Below are 17870 nucleotides of genomic sequence, written 5' to 3'. Positions count from 1 at the left end.
ATGTGATACTAACCGGCTCGCATAATCCTCTGGGTATGGCACAAGCGTGCCTTCAGGTGACGGTTGAGGCGTGTCGCCAACCCAGAAGTACGCGTCGGGGCCAGTCCCATCGTACGCAAATCCTCGGACGAATACCGTGCTCTCGTCCACAGCGTACACAGTGCCCCGTATTCCATGTGCGTACTGAGTGAGCCGGCCAATGACGCGGCCATAGTACGGCTCGGGTCGCCTAGATGCGGATAAACCTGTGAACAAAGAAATATACGTTTAACGAAACAATAGTTAACTTCATATTCAAATATTTTGGTAAAGATCACATATCGATTAACAAGTCTGGCAGCAGCACAATTAGGCTGTCTTTCATACGGATATAATTCATATATAGTTACCCTTTTTCTCTAAAGTTTAAATTTCCAAAGAACAATCTTAGCAGTTGCTTGCGTTTTTAAATAGATCTATTTACCAAATATTAGCTTTCCAGAGTCGGTAGTTAAATAGCGGTGTGCGTTGATAGTCAGTCAGGACCAACGCATATCATGAGACAAAACTTTAATTAGACAAGAAATTCGGACTTCGGGATATACAACCTTATGGCTTTACAATGGGGATAAAGCATTTTAAATTAGAGGTAGTCTGTAATAAATACATAGGGCATAGACGAGACAGTAACTGGTAACGAGATATCAAACGCATGGAGTCGCCAGAGCAGCTGGTAATTTAAAATAAATCAACCAACATTAAAACGAAAACAAGAGTACCTAAGTTTTTTCTTGCAGGATGATCGCTACGTATCAACATCTTAAATATGTGGTTGGAACATTTTGGAAGATTCCTACGAGTACTTTGTGTCGTAATCTTTAGAACCGTCGGTATATATATATAGAAAATACCAACTATTGTCTATTTATATAGACAACTTTTTTTAATCAATTCATATAAATATGTATCGGACAGATATCAACGAATCCCTACTAATTTCTTAATTTTATCGTCTACGTAATATTGTTTACATCAGAGGATACGAGAGTTTAAAAAACAAATACCTTGAAATGTTTATCTGTACTTTACATTTTTCATAAAATTATTGTATAAAAATAAACAATATTTTGACATCTATAAGTCAGCCGAGGTGAAATTTGTTCCAGAAATATTGCGCAAGTCTAAGGACAAAAGTGTAACATACAAGTATAACCATAACGTGTATTAGCATATACTTCATCATAATATGGAAAAGAAAACGTAAGATATCGTATATATACATATAAACATATATAAAACCTACCTAGTTATAGATCTGTTTACTCAAGGCTCGCCCCTCCACGTCACAATATTATTATTATATTGCATTAGTTGAGCGACGCTTGGGCTTACAATATCTTAGTGTGCGTGAGACGACTATCACAAGAGTACAAAGAGCAAAATAAAATACAAATTAGTTGATAATTTAAGGTCGACGGGCGCGCGCATTCGTGAATAATAATAATTAATTATTACACTGTATCATACGTATATTTTTCTCATTAATATAACTCACACAGGATCTAAATAAAAGCAACCTCAACACCTTAAACTATGTACCTTCAGCGAAATTGAAACGTAAAACAAAACAAACACGTTTGAAGCTCTGTAGAGATCATGTAAGAACGAACTTAATTCACATAATGTGATATGCTATATTGATTACAATTATTATGACATTTCAATTATATAAGCGTCATTATTGCTTACCACGTCTTTAACAACTAAGGCGATTTTTAAGAACAGTTTACAAAACAGTGCTGTTAGATACGTGGCTATTAAATAAAAAGGTGTCATATCTCACGGAAGAATTCATTGTAATTTTATGTATATTTGTCGACTTATTACGAAAGTCTGCAGATGTTTATCTTCCGAATGGAAAAGGTAACCTGATCACTCGAGACTTGATGGGAGCATGATGTTTCACAAGTATATCGTTACGAAAGAAAATTAGAACAAATGGGCTAAGATAGCCAAATGGACGGCGGATTTATTTGTACTTATAAATAAACTTGTGCTGCACACTTACGGATATAATCTTACACGAAATCATATGTTTATGTAACAGTTTTGTTTAAATTATTTAAATATTTAGGTATACAGCCTCATGGGCCGTCTGACAATAAGTGTTCACTAAGGTCCATAAGCACTGTAAGAAATATTAAATATCCCTTATATCAGCACCACTAATCTAAGGAGTTATTGTTTCTCATGTGCCTGTAGTTACACTGGTTCACGCTCCCATCAAAACAACACTAAGCATCGCTGTTTGGATGTTCAATATGTTGAATATGTGGTAAATACCCAAACGGGCTGGTACGAAGTTCTACCACAACGGAGATATATCAGACGAAATTGGAACAAATAAACATAATCCTATATGTTTTAAAACGCACAGAAGCGTCGTGAAGTTAGCTTCAAATGATCCTGTTAACGAGGGGCTACCTGTTACTAAAGGCAATTAGACAATAAAGATAATTAACCTTGTAGTAGTTGTCACTAAAACAAATGACTTAAAGGAACCAGTTACATAAATCACCGAACCCGTATTCTTACAGTTTCACGTGTAATATTATTTCCGTGTAATCATAAAAATCTAATCCAACGAAAGTGATGATCGTTTAGGCGTTCACATTATGATTACGACGGCGTATTTATCTAATAACCCCGCCGGAACCCTCCCCCATTAAGGGATATTTTGATTGACATGCTTCGCCCCCGAGATTGTGCGACGTTGGGGTGATTTTAGGGTTGCTGTTCGAAAAATAATAAATTAAAATAATTTATTGTTTTGCACTTGCCAGGAGTTTTTTGATGATTTATGACAAATAATATTGAAATTGGTATTGGTATATATCTGGTACAACTTAGGTGTACTGAAAAGGATGACTTTGTATAGGAGTGGGTGGTTAAGATGAAGTTGAAAATTTAACGCAGCCTACAGTCCCATTTTTCCCCTAAAAAACTAAGTCTCAGTCCGTCTCTTCATTACGAAACGAAGGCCTCCTACGATTAGGTTATGATACTAACTGCTTGTCCTGTATTTGTCCAGGTGAAATAAGAATTTTATTTACTTTCCTATTGTAGTTAGTGTTGTATTTAGTTGGTGCAAGCTCGTCTTGGTATGTACCAACCACTTATCAGGTGTTGTGCCGCCAAACATCAAGTTTTGGTATTGTTGTGTTCCGGTTTGAAGTGTGAGTGAGCCAGTGTAACTACAGGCACAAGAGACATAACATCTTTTCCCGAGGTTGATGGCGCATTGGCGATGTAGGAAATGGTTAATATTTCTGACAGCGGCAACATCTATAAACGTCACCTACGGGGTACTGGATCCGGTAGGTGACGCCTATAGACACTGGCGCTCACAAAACATTTGGGCACCTACTTAAATATACACATAAAAACATCGAAATCAGAAGAACTTTTTAGGAGGACTTCAGTTTTATACACACCTACAGAAGATATATATATACTATGACTACTGTTGCTTCTGGCGTAGTCAATTAAGTGAAGGCATACTTTAAAGCTTTTTAATATAAAAGTACTATTTGAAAAAGGAAATCTAATCGTCGGCATTTAAATGCACATTTAATCATGTTATTAAATCTTGTGTGGATATTATTAGCAATTTATTTAACATAATATAGAACATTTAACATTATATAGAATATATTCACAGCGTATAGGTAGATGTCGGATATTGAGTTGTCAGGGACTACGAATACTCAAAATCAAATTCCGTTTCGGAATTGTACATACCGAGAAAACCCGGTATGAAAAAAAAATACATCTGCCATAATTATAATACAAGGTAGTGATCGATAAAATAATTATGTATGAAATTCCATATTACATGACATTTTTTTTATCGTATAAGTAGGTAAGTGGTCACAACCGCCCATAGACAATGGCGCTGTATGAAATATTAAATATTTGTTATATCCAATCACGCTGTAAGAAATATTAACCATTCCCTATGCACCACACCTTGCGAGCTGAGATGTTAATCCCAAATGGCTGTAGTTATACTGGCTCACTCACTCTTCAAACCGGAACACAACAATCCTGAATACTGCTGTTTGATGGTAGAATATCTGATGAGTCGGCGGTATCTACCTAGACGGGCTTGCACAAAGCCCTAACCAAGTAAATATTATAAAACTTAGACTGATTGGAGAACAATTTAATCTAATTTATTGTATACTAGTATTGTAAATTATGTTCTCTGTACATAATGAAAAAATATATAAATAAATTAATGAACACCATGACAGTATAGAGTTTTGAAGATGAATCTTCGGGTTCCGGGAAAGAACCATTGAGTTTTCATGTGGTTCGTAGTGTTTGTAATTAATCTCGTGCTCGGATGTAGAATAAGCTCAAAGCCTAATTAAAAGGGTCTAATTAAAAAATCTAGCGGTGGGCCATTTATGAGCTAGAACTTTGTTTTTTTTATATAGATAATATAAATGAATTATAACTGCATCGTGTTCAATCAGCACTTCGGGCTTTTTGATATTGCATAGATTTCTATTCAGATGCAAATGTAGCGCTTGGAATGGTCACGACCGCCGAAAAACATCGTTTAGTCGAATAAAATAAAGAGGGATCAATTAATCAGAAAGTAGTTTTTTTGTATCTTACTTCAGGACTCCGTCATTTATGACATTAATATTTTCTTTGATCATATTTTCTGTTTATATGTGAAGAATAAATTTAAAGTATCTATTATATTACTTGTTGCCCGCGGTTCGCACGCGGTTTTGTCGTCAGACTTTAGGGTACTTTAGGTTGCAGCTTACTTCATTTTTTTAATATAATAGTTAGGTGGACTGGCAAATGGGCCACCCGATGTTAAGTGGTCACCACCGCCCCTGTTAGAAATATTAACCATCCATTACTTCGCCAATGCGCCAACAACTTTGAGAACTAAGATGTTCAAACATCGTGCGTGTAGTTACACTGGCTCACTAATCCTCAAAATCAGAATACAGCAATGCCAAGTATTTACTGTTTTGCGGTAGATTACGTGATCTGTGTGCGGTTTCTACACAGACGGGCTTGCACATAACATTACCAGCTATTCAATTAAATACTTGTTTGGTGTTATTTTAATTATTTAGCTGTTTTTAATATGTATAAATTTTTCCGATGTTAGTACAACATTATGGTGACTTGGCTAAGAAGTTGTCAACCCTAGCCGACCCTCGCCGGCGCGCCCCTCGCTCCCGACACGTAGACTTAATACAGTTTTGTCTTGGCATTTCGATACTCATTTGTTTCTTAGACAGGGAATATGTCACGGATGTTGGGGAAACTCGCTAAACTATCGCTTAACATGACGTAGATTACAATATTTTTAACATAACATGCGACGTCGGGTTTTATTAATTTTAGTCTTTCTTAGCGAGTACTTTTTACGCTTATAATATTGTTTAGTAATGTCTTATAAACTTTCTGTTCCTAGATAAAATAGTGACTTATGCTCTATTCCAACAATATTAGGAGAAAAGCAAAATAAACAGCATTTAACAGCATATAATTGGTCGAGAGCTTGATTAATCTATGATATTCACTATGGATTTGCGAAAGATTGTGTTTGAACGTTGACGTAACGGTTACCGGAATTTTTGAAGGATAATTAAAGTTGATATAAAAATGTTTACCGTACCAATCGTAACCGTAAAGGAATGGTGGCAAGAATGCTAGCAGATTTCCTTGTTCTTTTTTGCTAACTATACTAAGACAAAGACCATATGTATTGTGAATTTATGATCACATAATCAAACCTAGAGCCGAGATGGCCCAGTGGTTAGAACGCGTTCATCTTAACAGATGATTTCGGGTCCAAACCCAGATAGGCACACTGAATTTTCATGTGCTTAATTTGTGTTTATAATTCATCTCGTGCTCGGCGGTGAAGGAAAACATCGTGAGGAAACCTGAATGCGGTCTAATTTCAACGAAATTCTGCCACATGTGTATTCCACCAACCCGCATTGGAGCAGCGTGGTGGAATATGCTCCAAAACCTTCTCCTCAAAGAGAGAGGAGGCCTTAGCGCAGCAGTGGGAAATTTACAGGCTGCTAATGTAATGTAATGTAATGTAATCAGACCGCGTCTCTTATTGTTAAGTAATATGTTGTATCAAGCCAATCTGTATTCCCACGGCCTCTCAGATCCGGGTCGAGAGCGGCAATCGAAAGAGTTTTACTGGGTAAACCCACATAACTCTCTTCCTTCAGATTCCATGCCTTTAAAAAGGATGAATTCAATCTCTGAACGAAATGCTTCGAAGGGGAGATGGAGGTTTATTTATATGTATATATATTTGTTATAACTTTTAAATCATATATATTGATTTTCTCAAAATACTATTATGTTTTATATTTTAAGTTACATCTACATATGGTATGTCTAGATAGACAGACATACAAAGCTGGGAAAAAAATTGTGACCAATATTTGGCCACTAAGTACGTGAACACCAGTAAACTAGTACGACGTTGGGCGAGTGTCGAGCGGGGCTGTCACGCTCGCTAAGATAAGAAAGTTGTTTTAGTTCTTTCGTAGTGTGACACGCCAGGTTGATGTGTAAATAATAATAATAATAAGCCTGATATAGTGGTGATAGATCGGTCAGAGCGCCGCACGATAATTGTTGACGTCACCATCCCTCATGACGAGAATCTCGTGAAGGCTGAGAAGGATAAGCAAATAAAATATCTTGACTTAGCTCACGAGGTTGTCGACATGTGGGATGTGGATACAGCAGTTATTGTGCCGATAGTCGTTTCAGCGAATGGCCTAATGGCCAAGAGCCTCGACCAACACCTTAAGAGGCTCTCGTTAGGCAGCTGGGTCAAGGGCCTGATGCAGAAGGCAGTACTCCTCGGCACGGCGCGTATTGTGAGGAAGTTCCTCTCTCTGGGGCCCTGACCACTGGTGTATTTTATATTTTTAAATATATTTTATATATTTTGTATTTTATATTTAAAAATCTATTATGCATGAGTGTAAATAATTAATAATAATATATATAATAATAATAAGTAACGGGACTCGAGGGCCAGATGTGATTAAGATTGCCGATATAATCTGATCGGTTATCCCATTTATGACGACACGAGTGTGTAGTTATAATAAAACCTTATTTGTAGGGTTCCGTAACTCTAGAAAAAAGGAACCCTCGTAAGATATGTGGTATGTCTGTCTCTCCGTCAAGAACCTTTTTCTAAGGAACGCGTAGACGTGTAAATTTGAAGTTACCAAATACCAAATGCTAAGGTATCGGACCTTTCACCTTGTAAATATCAGATCTCTAAGTATTCGCAATCAAAAGTTATGGCTGTTTATGTAGGATTTCCCATTCATTCATAAAGGAATTAAAAAACTATACGGTGCTGCCGTTGACGGTACTCTAGAATTTGAACCTAGAATTTGTCAAGAAGCAATATCTTGTAACAAAAGTATAGGAAATAGCCGAAATAGAAAATTGATAGCCGTTCTTACATCAGTGTCTGTTTTTCTGTCTTTCTGGTGATACGGAACTCTCAGGGCGCGAGTCCGACTCGCAGTTGCCCGGTTTTATTGTTAATTTCAAAACAAAAAATTACGATAAACTTGCTCACAGCTAAAATTTTCTCGTCAATAATTCTTTATAACAGAAATATAAGTCTAGATGTTTGGCGAAGTCGCGTGAATGTCAAGTACGTCCTTGTCACTCCTAAAATATTTCCTACCCGAATAAAAGACACGGCATAAAATAAGAACTGACGTAAGACGTTCGAAACTCCTTACATTTGACGATTTACTTTATTCGGGTATAAATGTGAATCTGACGCGAGCGTATCTTACGATGTATAAAAACGTCGTCAGTACTGAAATGGGATACGAATTTGTTTTACAATAAAAAAGAAGCTGCGATCAGCAGAGCTAGCTAATATTATGTGTGACGGTTAGTTTGTTTCTTACGCTTTTAAGTCTTAAATACTCAACTTGCCAGAGGATCCGAGAAGGACTTAGGGTACCTAGCACCCCCACCTTCCCCCCACACGGGCTTGCGAAGCCGAAACTAGACCATGTTATCGGTCTTCCGAAGTTTCATATCTTTTCATAACTAGAGATAAAAGTATTAAAAATTGGAGTACTTACTTTAAGGGGCGACTTAAATAAATAATTTATTTAAGTCGCCTCTTGAAACTATTTCCGATGCCATCATTTTACAAGATTACATTTAAACTAGCGAACTGCCTCGTTTTCACACGGATAAAAATTATTAACAAAGAAAACTATATTTATAGCACTTAGAAATACGGTAGCTTTCTACCAGTGATTTAGTTCCAGAGCTCATGCCCTACATAAAAACATACCATCTTTACTTCTTTATAATATTAATATAGATAGATAGATAGATAGATAGATAGATAGATAGATAGATAGATAGATATAGATATGAAGCTATCGATAAAGATTACAATTTGGAATTTAGATACTGAGCAAGAAACACTATGAGAATACTACTCCATATTTTTTTAAAATAACATAATTATGTTAGTAAAATGAAATAATATTTATATAATATATTAAACACCAGTCCAAGTTCACCAACGTTATTTATCGAGGAATGCTCGATAAGTTTCAAGAATTTAAAGAAAATATGAAATTTATGTGCCATAATTTTAATTGAACACTTATTTCAGTCTGTCAGGTGAAGTACATTTGCCATTTGGGCGTTTTATTTGTTTGAACGCTATTCATAAAGATTTATGAATTATAAATTTTAAGCTGTTTTATACTATGTAACATTTTCCAAACTATTCGTCCACCAAACAGTATTTATTAAGACCACAATTAGTAACTGAAAATGATATTTTTTTAAAAGCACAGATAATTAAGGTTCATATAAAAAATTTGATGTTTTTTTTTATCGATGGCAATACTCAATTGTTGCGATGTATATAATTTCTCAGTGAATTTCTTCATTTCGTATTAGTATTCAGTCCTCGTCGGACGCTTATTTCGTTGTGCCGAAGTCACGTACTTCTCTATCAAAATGCTAAATGGAATTTGATGAAATTTCGTAAATAAATTAACTTACATTTGTTACTCGTAATAAGTTTGAAATAAAATTAATTCTATAAGTTTTTTCATGGTTATATGAATAAAAACGAAGGCATGTATAATGTTTGTTTGTCAACGTTCCAAGTCATTTTTGTTTTTAACCGAATTAAAAAAAAGAGGGAACGATTAATCAGGAAGTATTTTTTTTGTATCTCACTTCAGGACTCCGTCATTTATGAAAATATTATTTTCTTTGGGCATATTTTCTGTTTAGATGTGAAGAATAAATTTAAAGTTTCTATTATACTATTTGTTGCCCGCGGTTCGCACCCGGATTTGTCGTCAGGCTTTAGGGTATCAAAAAGGTTGCAGCTTACTTTAATTTTATTTAATGTAATAGGTAGGCGGAATGTGCCACCTGATGTTAAGTGGTCACCACCGCCTGTGGAGATTGGCGCTGTTAGAAATATTAACCAGCCATTACTTCGCCAATGTGCCACCAAACTTGGGAACTAAGATGTTATGTCCCATGTGCCTACAGGCACAACTCAAACTCAAAGTTAGTTCTATTACACTGACTCACTCACCCTTCAAACCGGAACACAACAATGCCAAGTATTGCGGCTTGGCGGCAAAATATCTGGTGAGTGGCTGGTACCTACCCAGACGGGTTTGCACAAAGCCCTACCACCAAGTAAAGCATAGTGTCAAAACAAAGTGTCATACCAAATTTCATCAAATTCGGTTAAGTGGCTTGGTCGTGAAAGAGTAACAGATAGACAGACAGAGTGACTTTCTCATGAATAATTTTAGTATAGGTAATAACCAATTAAATTTGCTGGTGATTGCTTTATTGTAGGCGCGTTTCGCTTGAAACCACCCACTCGTATTTAAATTAATCGAATAAAGAAATAATAAACATTACAAAACATTTATATTTGTGAGAATGCAATGCATGTCATTTTGTAATTTTATTTTCGTTTTATCAGATTAATTTGTTATTTTTTTAATGATTGAGTACAAAAGAGTCATATCTATTTACTTTATTATATAAGAGTTATATAAATAAGTCTCTATATACAAAAATGCAAAGAAAAATCAGTTCAGTACCTTTTTCTCCTTTGTCAGTTTTTTTTTGATGGGTTGCTTTTAATGGGGTTTAGTGTTATTAGTTAGGAACTTGCAGTGCGATTCTGTAATAATTCACTTCGTATCTCACTTGTGAAATGTTGATAACCGACTTATGGTGATATTATGTAAATATATATATGGGAATGTTAGGTGTGTGATTAAGAGGTACAATGTAAAAGTGAGCGTATAATAGTGTAGTGATGACAGAGACAGCATGAGAGAGAATTATGGGGGTGTAAGTGAGAGAGAGAGAGATGGAGGGGAAGGAGACACGATGGCGGCACGACGTATTTAACAGTAACGTACTCTTTTGTAAAATCGAAGCAATAAATACAAAATGTAGATATTTCGTGGTTTCTTTCAATCCTACATACCACATGTATATGCCATTTTAAAACGTGTCTTTTGAATTGTAAATTTTATAATGATCATAGTCAATGTCACAAATCAGATTCTGACAACAAAACAAAACAAAATAAGAAAGACCCGCTCAGTTTCTTTCGCCGGTTCTTCTCAGGTCAGGGTGTTTTCTTTTCCGAACCGGTGGTAGTGTTTCATTTGACTACCAATAACTAAGTGTAATGTTTATTGATATTGAATAAAATAATTTGATTTGAAATTTCACGCTCGTGATCTGTGGTGAGTTTCGAGTTTATTATTGCTGAATCGCTCTACAGAACGTTCTTTATGAATGTTCAAGCTAGCGTTTAGAGCTTGAAGTTACTATGGTCGAATTCGAACACTAGGCGAAAACTTCCTAAATATATTTAAAACTATTTAAATAGTTAAACTTTATATATATATACAATTTCTACTGTAACATATGACATATTATGTTACTACATAATCCTTTTATACTTTGACAAGGGTTCTTGATCGATGCTCATTTGAGATGAGGCTTTTAAGACAATGTATAGAGAATTGTGTTACATGATATTAAATAACTTAAACGTGACTCAATGAATGCAAATCTTACGTCAAAAGATATTGATAAATACTACTTACTCGATAAAAGTTTAATTAGATGGTCAAAAAGTGTGGAGTTTTGTTTATGTTGAATTCATGCAAGATAAAATTATTAAATGTTAATTAACATAATATCAAGGTCATTTATGTGGCGTACAAGAGTAACTACTGAGGATGTTGCTCGTTTTTTTTCGGTAGACGACATTCTGAACCGGGAAATTTCCATTTAATATAATACTGTAAGGTGTAATATGAAGATTCAAAAGTTCGATTATATAACAAAGATTCGAATGAAGAATATTTTTTTAAATTTTTTTAACCAATGAAAATGTTTTTCATTTTAGAAGCGATGTTGTTTAAGGAGGCACTCTTAAATTTAATATTCTATGTTTTCACGCAAATGTAATCACATGCAGTGCTCGATTATTAAAGTCCTTACGACCCAATTTTGGTCAAACAATAAGAGACTTTTTGTGCAAATGCACAAGTGAGTGCTTAAACATAAGTAAACTTTCAGCAAGAATTTACTATTTGGGAGTACAGACGTAAGATTTTACGTGCACTCCGAGGCTTGGGTCTATTAGCAGTGGCTAAAATTTTTTTTAACAGAAGAACCCAATAGCTTTTCATTAGCCTGGAGTTTGCACCCTGGACCGCAGAGTTTGAAGCCTCATCTCTAACTACAAAGTAGAAGAAGCTGACACATGGTTACAAGACGTGAATCTGAACCGATCATGCTGAGTTCCAAAGTAGAGCAAGCACCACTGAATTCTTGTGTTTATTCCTATTTATAATGCATCTTGTGCTCGGCGGTCAACAAAACCGTCGTGAGAAAACCTGCACATGATGGATAAAAATCTTACAATTCTCAATCCGCATTGGAGCAGCGCGGAGGAGTAACCTCCAAAACCTTCGCCTCAAAAAGGAGGGGACGCCTTTGCACAGCTGTGAGACCCTATCAGCCTGTTACTTACTTAGGTTTATTCTATAACGTTATAAATAAGTTAATAACGACGCAAAATGCAAAATTATAATATAATAAGTGCAGATAATATTTGAAGACACCCTTCCCAAAAAGGGGGCTACTTAACTAATATAAGGATAATGCCGAGAGGCATCGGTCCATCAAATCAACATCCGAACAAAATCACTGAATATGCACCCTCTGTGCCGCTCGGCAATACATCTTCGGCAACAGGATGGGCGTCATTATCATAAAGACAGGGGATAGCGTTAACAAGGTCGGAGAATATAATTGGAAAACCAATTTGAAATCCTTTTAGATAATGATATTTAGGTCAATTCATAGTTTTTCTTCATTTAAACAACATGGCGGATCCAAATTATTGCCAAGCAAATAATGTGTCAAAAATAAGAATTTTTTACAATAGCAACATTTTTAATAAGCGAACGTTCAAAATGGCGTCAGTGACATTCTAAAGTTATTGTTGTTTCTTAGCTATTTTCATTTGACAAACGTAAACGCTTCGTGGACCCATAGTTTAAGTTCAAGTTTCATCTTTGTAACAGTCGTAACGCCATTGTAACTTATCTGTACTAATATTTATTATCCCTTTACACTTAAGTTGAGATAAAAATTTGGTATGGAATTGTTTGACTCCCATGGAAGGACACTGGCTACTTTTTTTAATTCTGCCCTCATAGTTTGTGTGCTATAGGTAAAGTTTTAAATAATAAATTTCGCGCAAGTTCAGCTAGTCTTTTATTATGAATGATTAATATATTTTGTATAAAAAGAATTAAAATTAAAAATATCTATCGATTCATTTGAATTATACTTTCTGCATTAATTTCCACAAGAATACTAATTATGTGTCATTAGTATTATTTTCATACAATACATAACATGCTAAGATATTTAAATAAATAGAACACGTCGATCGTAACTGAAGATTTTGTGGGTTCAGTTCCGTCCGAGCCCCATTGAGTTTTCAAGCGCTTTACTTAGTATCGCGCAGTGGTGTATAATGACGTAGTAAGGAAATTAGCATGTATTCATTAATTAATTAAATATTCTACCTCCAAACAGCAACATATAGTATTGTTGTGTTGAAGTTAGATCGGCGAATGAGCCAGTGTAGCTAAAGACACAAGGGCCAAAATGCATGCATTGGCGTTGCAAGGAATGAAACAAACTATTTGCCGTTTCATAAATTCAAATCATTTGTAAAAAATCATGGGTATAGAAGGCATATTATTCAAAACAAGATTATACAGATGATAAAAAAGCGTGGAGTTAATACTTGTTGACTTCCTGGCGGAATATATTACCTATGTACATATATAATTGTATTTAACTAACATGACTGTATTTTTAAATTTTGAAAGAAAGTAACTACTGAGTTTCTTGCCGGTTCTTCTCGGTAGAATCTACATTCCGAACCGGTGGTAGCTTCACTTAATATAGTTTGTTAAATGACAATTCAAAAGTGCTTGTAAAACCGTACTTGCATAAAGTATATGTATGTATTTTGATTTTGTTAATATATCTTACAGTGCCAATATCTATGCAGGGAGATATACACTATATTATACATTATACAAAATGGTCCTTTAAAGAGAACAGTAGCAATGCCTTGCTAAAAGGAATTACTAATATTCCTATTTGGGGTAACCTATTTAAGCTTTAAACTTGCAATAGGAGTGGGGACGACAATAGCCTAAGGGGTCAGGATCGATCCTGTGACTTTTTAAGTCGCTAGGCGGCCCTTTAACCAGTGCTCTATTAACGTTTTATATTTATAGTATAAATTTAAAAAAATAGTTAAGAAGTCGGGTGATATTCAACCGAAATTGTACCACCGACCACACGTAGCTTGTCAAAAGGATCTCCGAACTTTCTTAAGAGTGGCATCAGAGGAGGTCATTGTCCAGCAGTGGAATATTAGCTGGCTGTTGTTTTATATTATATTACATAATATTCTGAGAGTCTACACTACCTGCTATTTGTGCATTTCGCAGTGTATCGATTATTCTTTCATCTTGAACTAAAAGCTCTTAGTTCCTTGGCACAAATGACTTGGGTACCGTGTCGATGAGAATACGTACAATGATAAGAGCTTTTAAATAAAAAATATACGGAACTTATAACATAAGTGGCTCATTTCTGTATTAGAGCCGTGATGGCCCAATGGTTAAAAGACGTGTATCTTAACTAAAATTGCGAGTTCAAACCGAGGCAAGGGGGAATTTTCATGTGCTGTATTTGTGATCATAATTCATTGCTAGTTCGTGATGTAAAATATTTTCAATCACGAGCAGCGTTGAATAAGCTCCAAGCTGTCTCTCTTTATAGGGCTTTGACCTGATTGGTAAGTAAAAATATGTCATAGTTTTCAGAGAGTTTTGGAGTAAATTTCAAATGTGTATAGACTGCCCAATTTCATGACATTTCAGTTAACATCTTATATTTGTTATGAGGTATCACTCTCGGCAATAAATAGCCAGTCTACCTAAAGTGAGTTAAAATCGAGAGGAATCTCAAGAGGGAAATTTCGACCCTCAAAATCAGTTTCCTAACTGAATATGCACCCTCAGTCTATCCGTCTTGTGCGAACTGGATGATGCGTCATTAACATAATGTTGGAGATTTCGCCGAGTCTTTTTGTTTTGGAAATGTTGGAAAATAAAAAGTTTCTATGATTTATATCGATCTTTACGAGTTTCATTATAAATGTATTCGTAGCTTATTCTAAGATACGATACTTAGAGCATAGTCCGAACGAGCAAGGCCACCTGATGGTAAGTGGTCACCACCGCCTACAGATATTTACGCCGCAAAACTATCAATTTCTAACATCGCCAATGCCCTAAAAACCCTGGGAACTAAGATGTTATGTCCTTTGTTCCTGTAGTTAAACTGGCTCAGCCAACAATACTAGAACACTAAGTAATACTGTTTCACTGTGGAATAGATTTTAAGTACCTATTAAGATGGGTTTGCACAGAGCCGTACCACCAAGTAAAGTAATTTAATAGTCACACGCAATAAAATCTTAAAAATAAATCGATTGTCCTTATTCAATCACAATAAAAAACTAATACTTTTAAGAAACATTCAAACGAACCCGGGGAAACATTATCAGTTCACGGAGGGTTACTATGGCGTGCTCAGCGAAGAGGACGGAGGGGTGGGAACAATGGCTAGGGGATGCGTTTCACCTGACGCGGCTCCAGGCTTTGCTCGAGATGAACGAGATAACATTGTAATATTGAATATTTAATAAAAACACCTTTTGTTATAGAATACGATTATTATCAGTCGATTATTTATACGCGAGTTTCATTTTTTAATTATTTTCTTGGTATTTTAATAGTTCATACGGCTTTACTTATACGTTGAACGTGATGAATTCTCTCTTCTTGTCGTCATTGATTGGAAGAAGGCAAGAGAGAAGAAGACAAAACATTGTACAGGATTATATAGGTAAGAGTTTGGAGTTAAAATTCGTCGTTAATCATGATTATTACATGACGTTAATATTTATTGTGTTTATATCTTCCACGTGTCAAGAGCAATATCTCTTATTTTTTTTTTGTTATTGAAGTAGTTAAAGCCGAGATGGCCCAGTGGTTAGAACGCGTGCATCTTAATCGATGATTTCGGGTTCAAACCCAGGCAGGCACCACTGAATTTTCATGTGCTTAATTTGTGTTTATAATTCATCTCGTGCTCGGCGGTGAAGGAAAACATCGTGAGGAAACCTGCATGTGTCTAATTTCAACGAAATTCTGCCACATGTGTATTCCACCAACCCGCATTGGAGCAGCGTGGTGGAATATGCTCCATACCTTCTCCTCAACGGGAGAGGAGGCCTTAGCCCAGCAGTGGGAAATTTACAGGCTGATTATGAAGTAGTTACACCATCAACTAAATACTTAAAATTAACAACTGATACAGGTAACATTCGAAGTGATATTAGGAATTTAAAGGCGAAAACAACATTGACCTTCAAAAATATAAACCAAACTAAAGTATATAATATATAAAATAAATTGTATATGTAATTGAAATTAAGACATAACAAGGACAAAATACTATACTGAGGAATTTAGAAAATTAAAAAAAAACACACGTAAGATATAAAAGTTTATTGTGTCAATGTAATCAACGACGAAAAAGGTCAATATAATATTAAAAAAGCGTGAACTGCGTACTTGTTGACTCTCGGGCAGGATATAATTGTTTTTAACTAACATTATGTATTTCGAATATTGGAAAAGAGTAACTACTGAGTTTCTTGCCAGTTCTTCTTGGTAGAATCTACATTCCGAACCGATGGTAGCTTTACTTTTAATACAGTTCTGTAAAATGACGATTCAAAAGTGCTTATAAATGCCTACTCTAATAAAGTATATTTTGACGTTTTTATTTAAATTTTGATGTCATATAAAACTCAGAAATGTCCAATTTTAAAAATGTGATTAAGGAATCTAATTATGATAGATAATATTCCAACACTTTTATTTTAGATGCTAACACGCCTTAAGTATGATACTATTTCCAACCATTCAAATCAAAATATAAATATATTCACCGTAAGCCAAAAGCTGGAAAAAAGCCGCTGATTTTCGACAGGAGTTATATCTTTAGCAATCAATGAAGAAGCGCAATGAATACATTTTAAATGACTTAAATCTTTCTATAATAAATATTATCATTACGAGAAACAAAACGAATTCGTTACATTACAAATAAAAATTATTTGGAAAAAATCTTGATTGCTTCAAAACGTATAAAAAAATTGAAAATACTTTTCACATGCAGAAGAATTCAATTTTTAATATCATAAGCTCTTAAATGTTGAAACAAAGCGATCCCTCGCTACAATCTAATTGATTTTTAGCGAGCTGTTTCATATATTTCAACTAAGCAGATCGCGAGGGGCTTAATCCCCTAATCTTAGTAAAGCACTCCGTTCCCCCGGGTGCGTTTATACATCGCCCATTGTAACACCCAGACGTTATACGGTAATGTCTATTTTGTATTTTAAACCGACAACGAACAGGAAATAGGTAAAGGTTTTATATATATCTTAATATACGTTCATTCCATTTTCAAATATTGAAGTATATTTTCTAACGAGATATAATAATTAATTATCTATATTTATTACATTTATATATTTACATTAGATTAGCAGCCTGTAAATTTCCCACTGCTGGGCTAAGGCCTCCTCTCCACATTGAGGAGAAGGTTTGAAGCATATTCCACCACGCTGCTCCAATGCGGGTTAGTGTAATACACATGTGGCAGAATTTCGTTGAAATTAGACACATACAGGTTTCCTCACGATGTTTTCCTTCACCGCCGAGCACGAGATGAATTATAAAAACACAAATTAAGCACATGAAAATTCAGTGGTGCCTGCCTGGGTTTGAACTCGAAATCATCTGTTAAGATGCACGCGTTCTAACCACTGGGCCATCTCGGCTTTCTATACTACTATATAAATCTGTAGTCTGTCTGTACACTCAATTTTTTTGTCGAATTTCGTCGTAAATAGTCGTTATATGACTTTTGTCCTATGATCTTATAAGTTCAACAAATATATTCAAAATAAAAAAAGTATGGCTTCCATTTATAATAATAATAATTATTATTATAAATAACTAATTTTAAATAAATTTCAAAACGTCCAGCGAAGCAGGCGGTTAAGAGCTAGTTAT

At 35.0% G+C, this 17870-nt stretch overlaps 1 protein-coding gene across 3 annotated transcripts in view; it reads right to left on the bottom strand.

The window, feature by feature from the left end:
• The window catches only part of LOC113399597 (uncharacterized protein), a 51793-nt gene that overhangs the window by 16539 nt on the left and 17384 nt on the right, over positions 1-17870 (bottom strand). For all 3 annotated transcript variants that reach the window (XM_064218832.1, XM_064218834.1, XM_064218833.1), the window contains one exon: positions 14-245. In XM_064218832.1, the coding sequence (XP_064074902.1) occupies positions 14-245 (232 nt within the window). The remainder of the gene's footprint in view (positions 1-13; positions 246-17870) is intronic.

The sequence above is a fragment of the Vanessa tameamea genome, chromosome 24 (genome assembly GCF_037043105.1).
Source record: "Vanessa tameamea isolate UH-Manoa-2023 chromosome 24, ilVanTame1 primary haplotype, whole genome shotgun sequence".
Lineage (NCBI taxonomy): Eukaryota > Metazoa > Arthropoda > Insecta > Lepidoptera > Nymphalidae > Vanessa > Vanessa tameamea.
The sequence above is the reverse complement of the archived record's forward strand: the minus strand, read 5'-3'. Positions and strand labels throughout refer to the sequence as shown.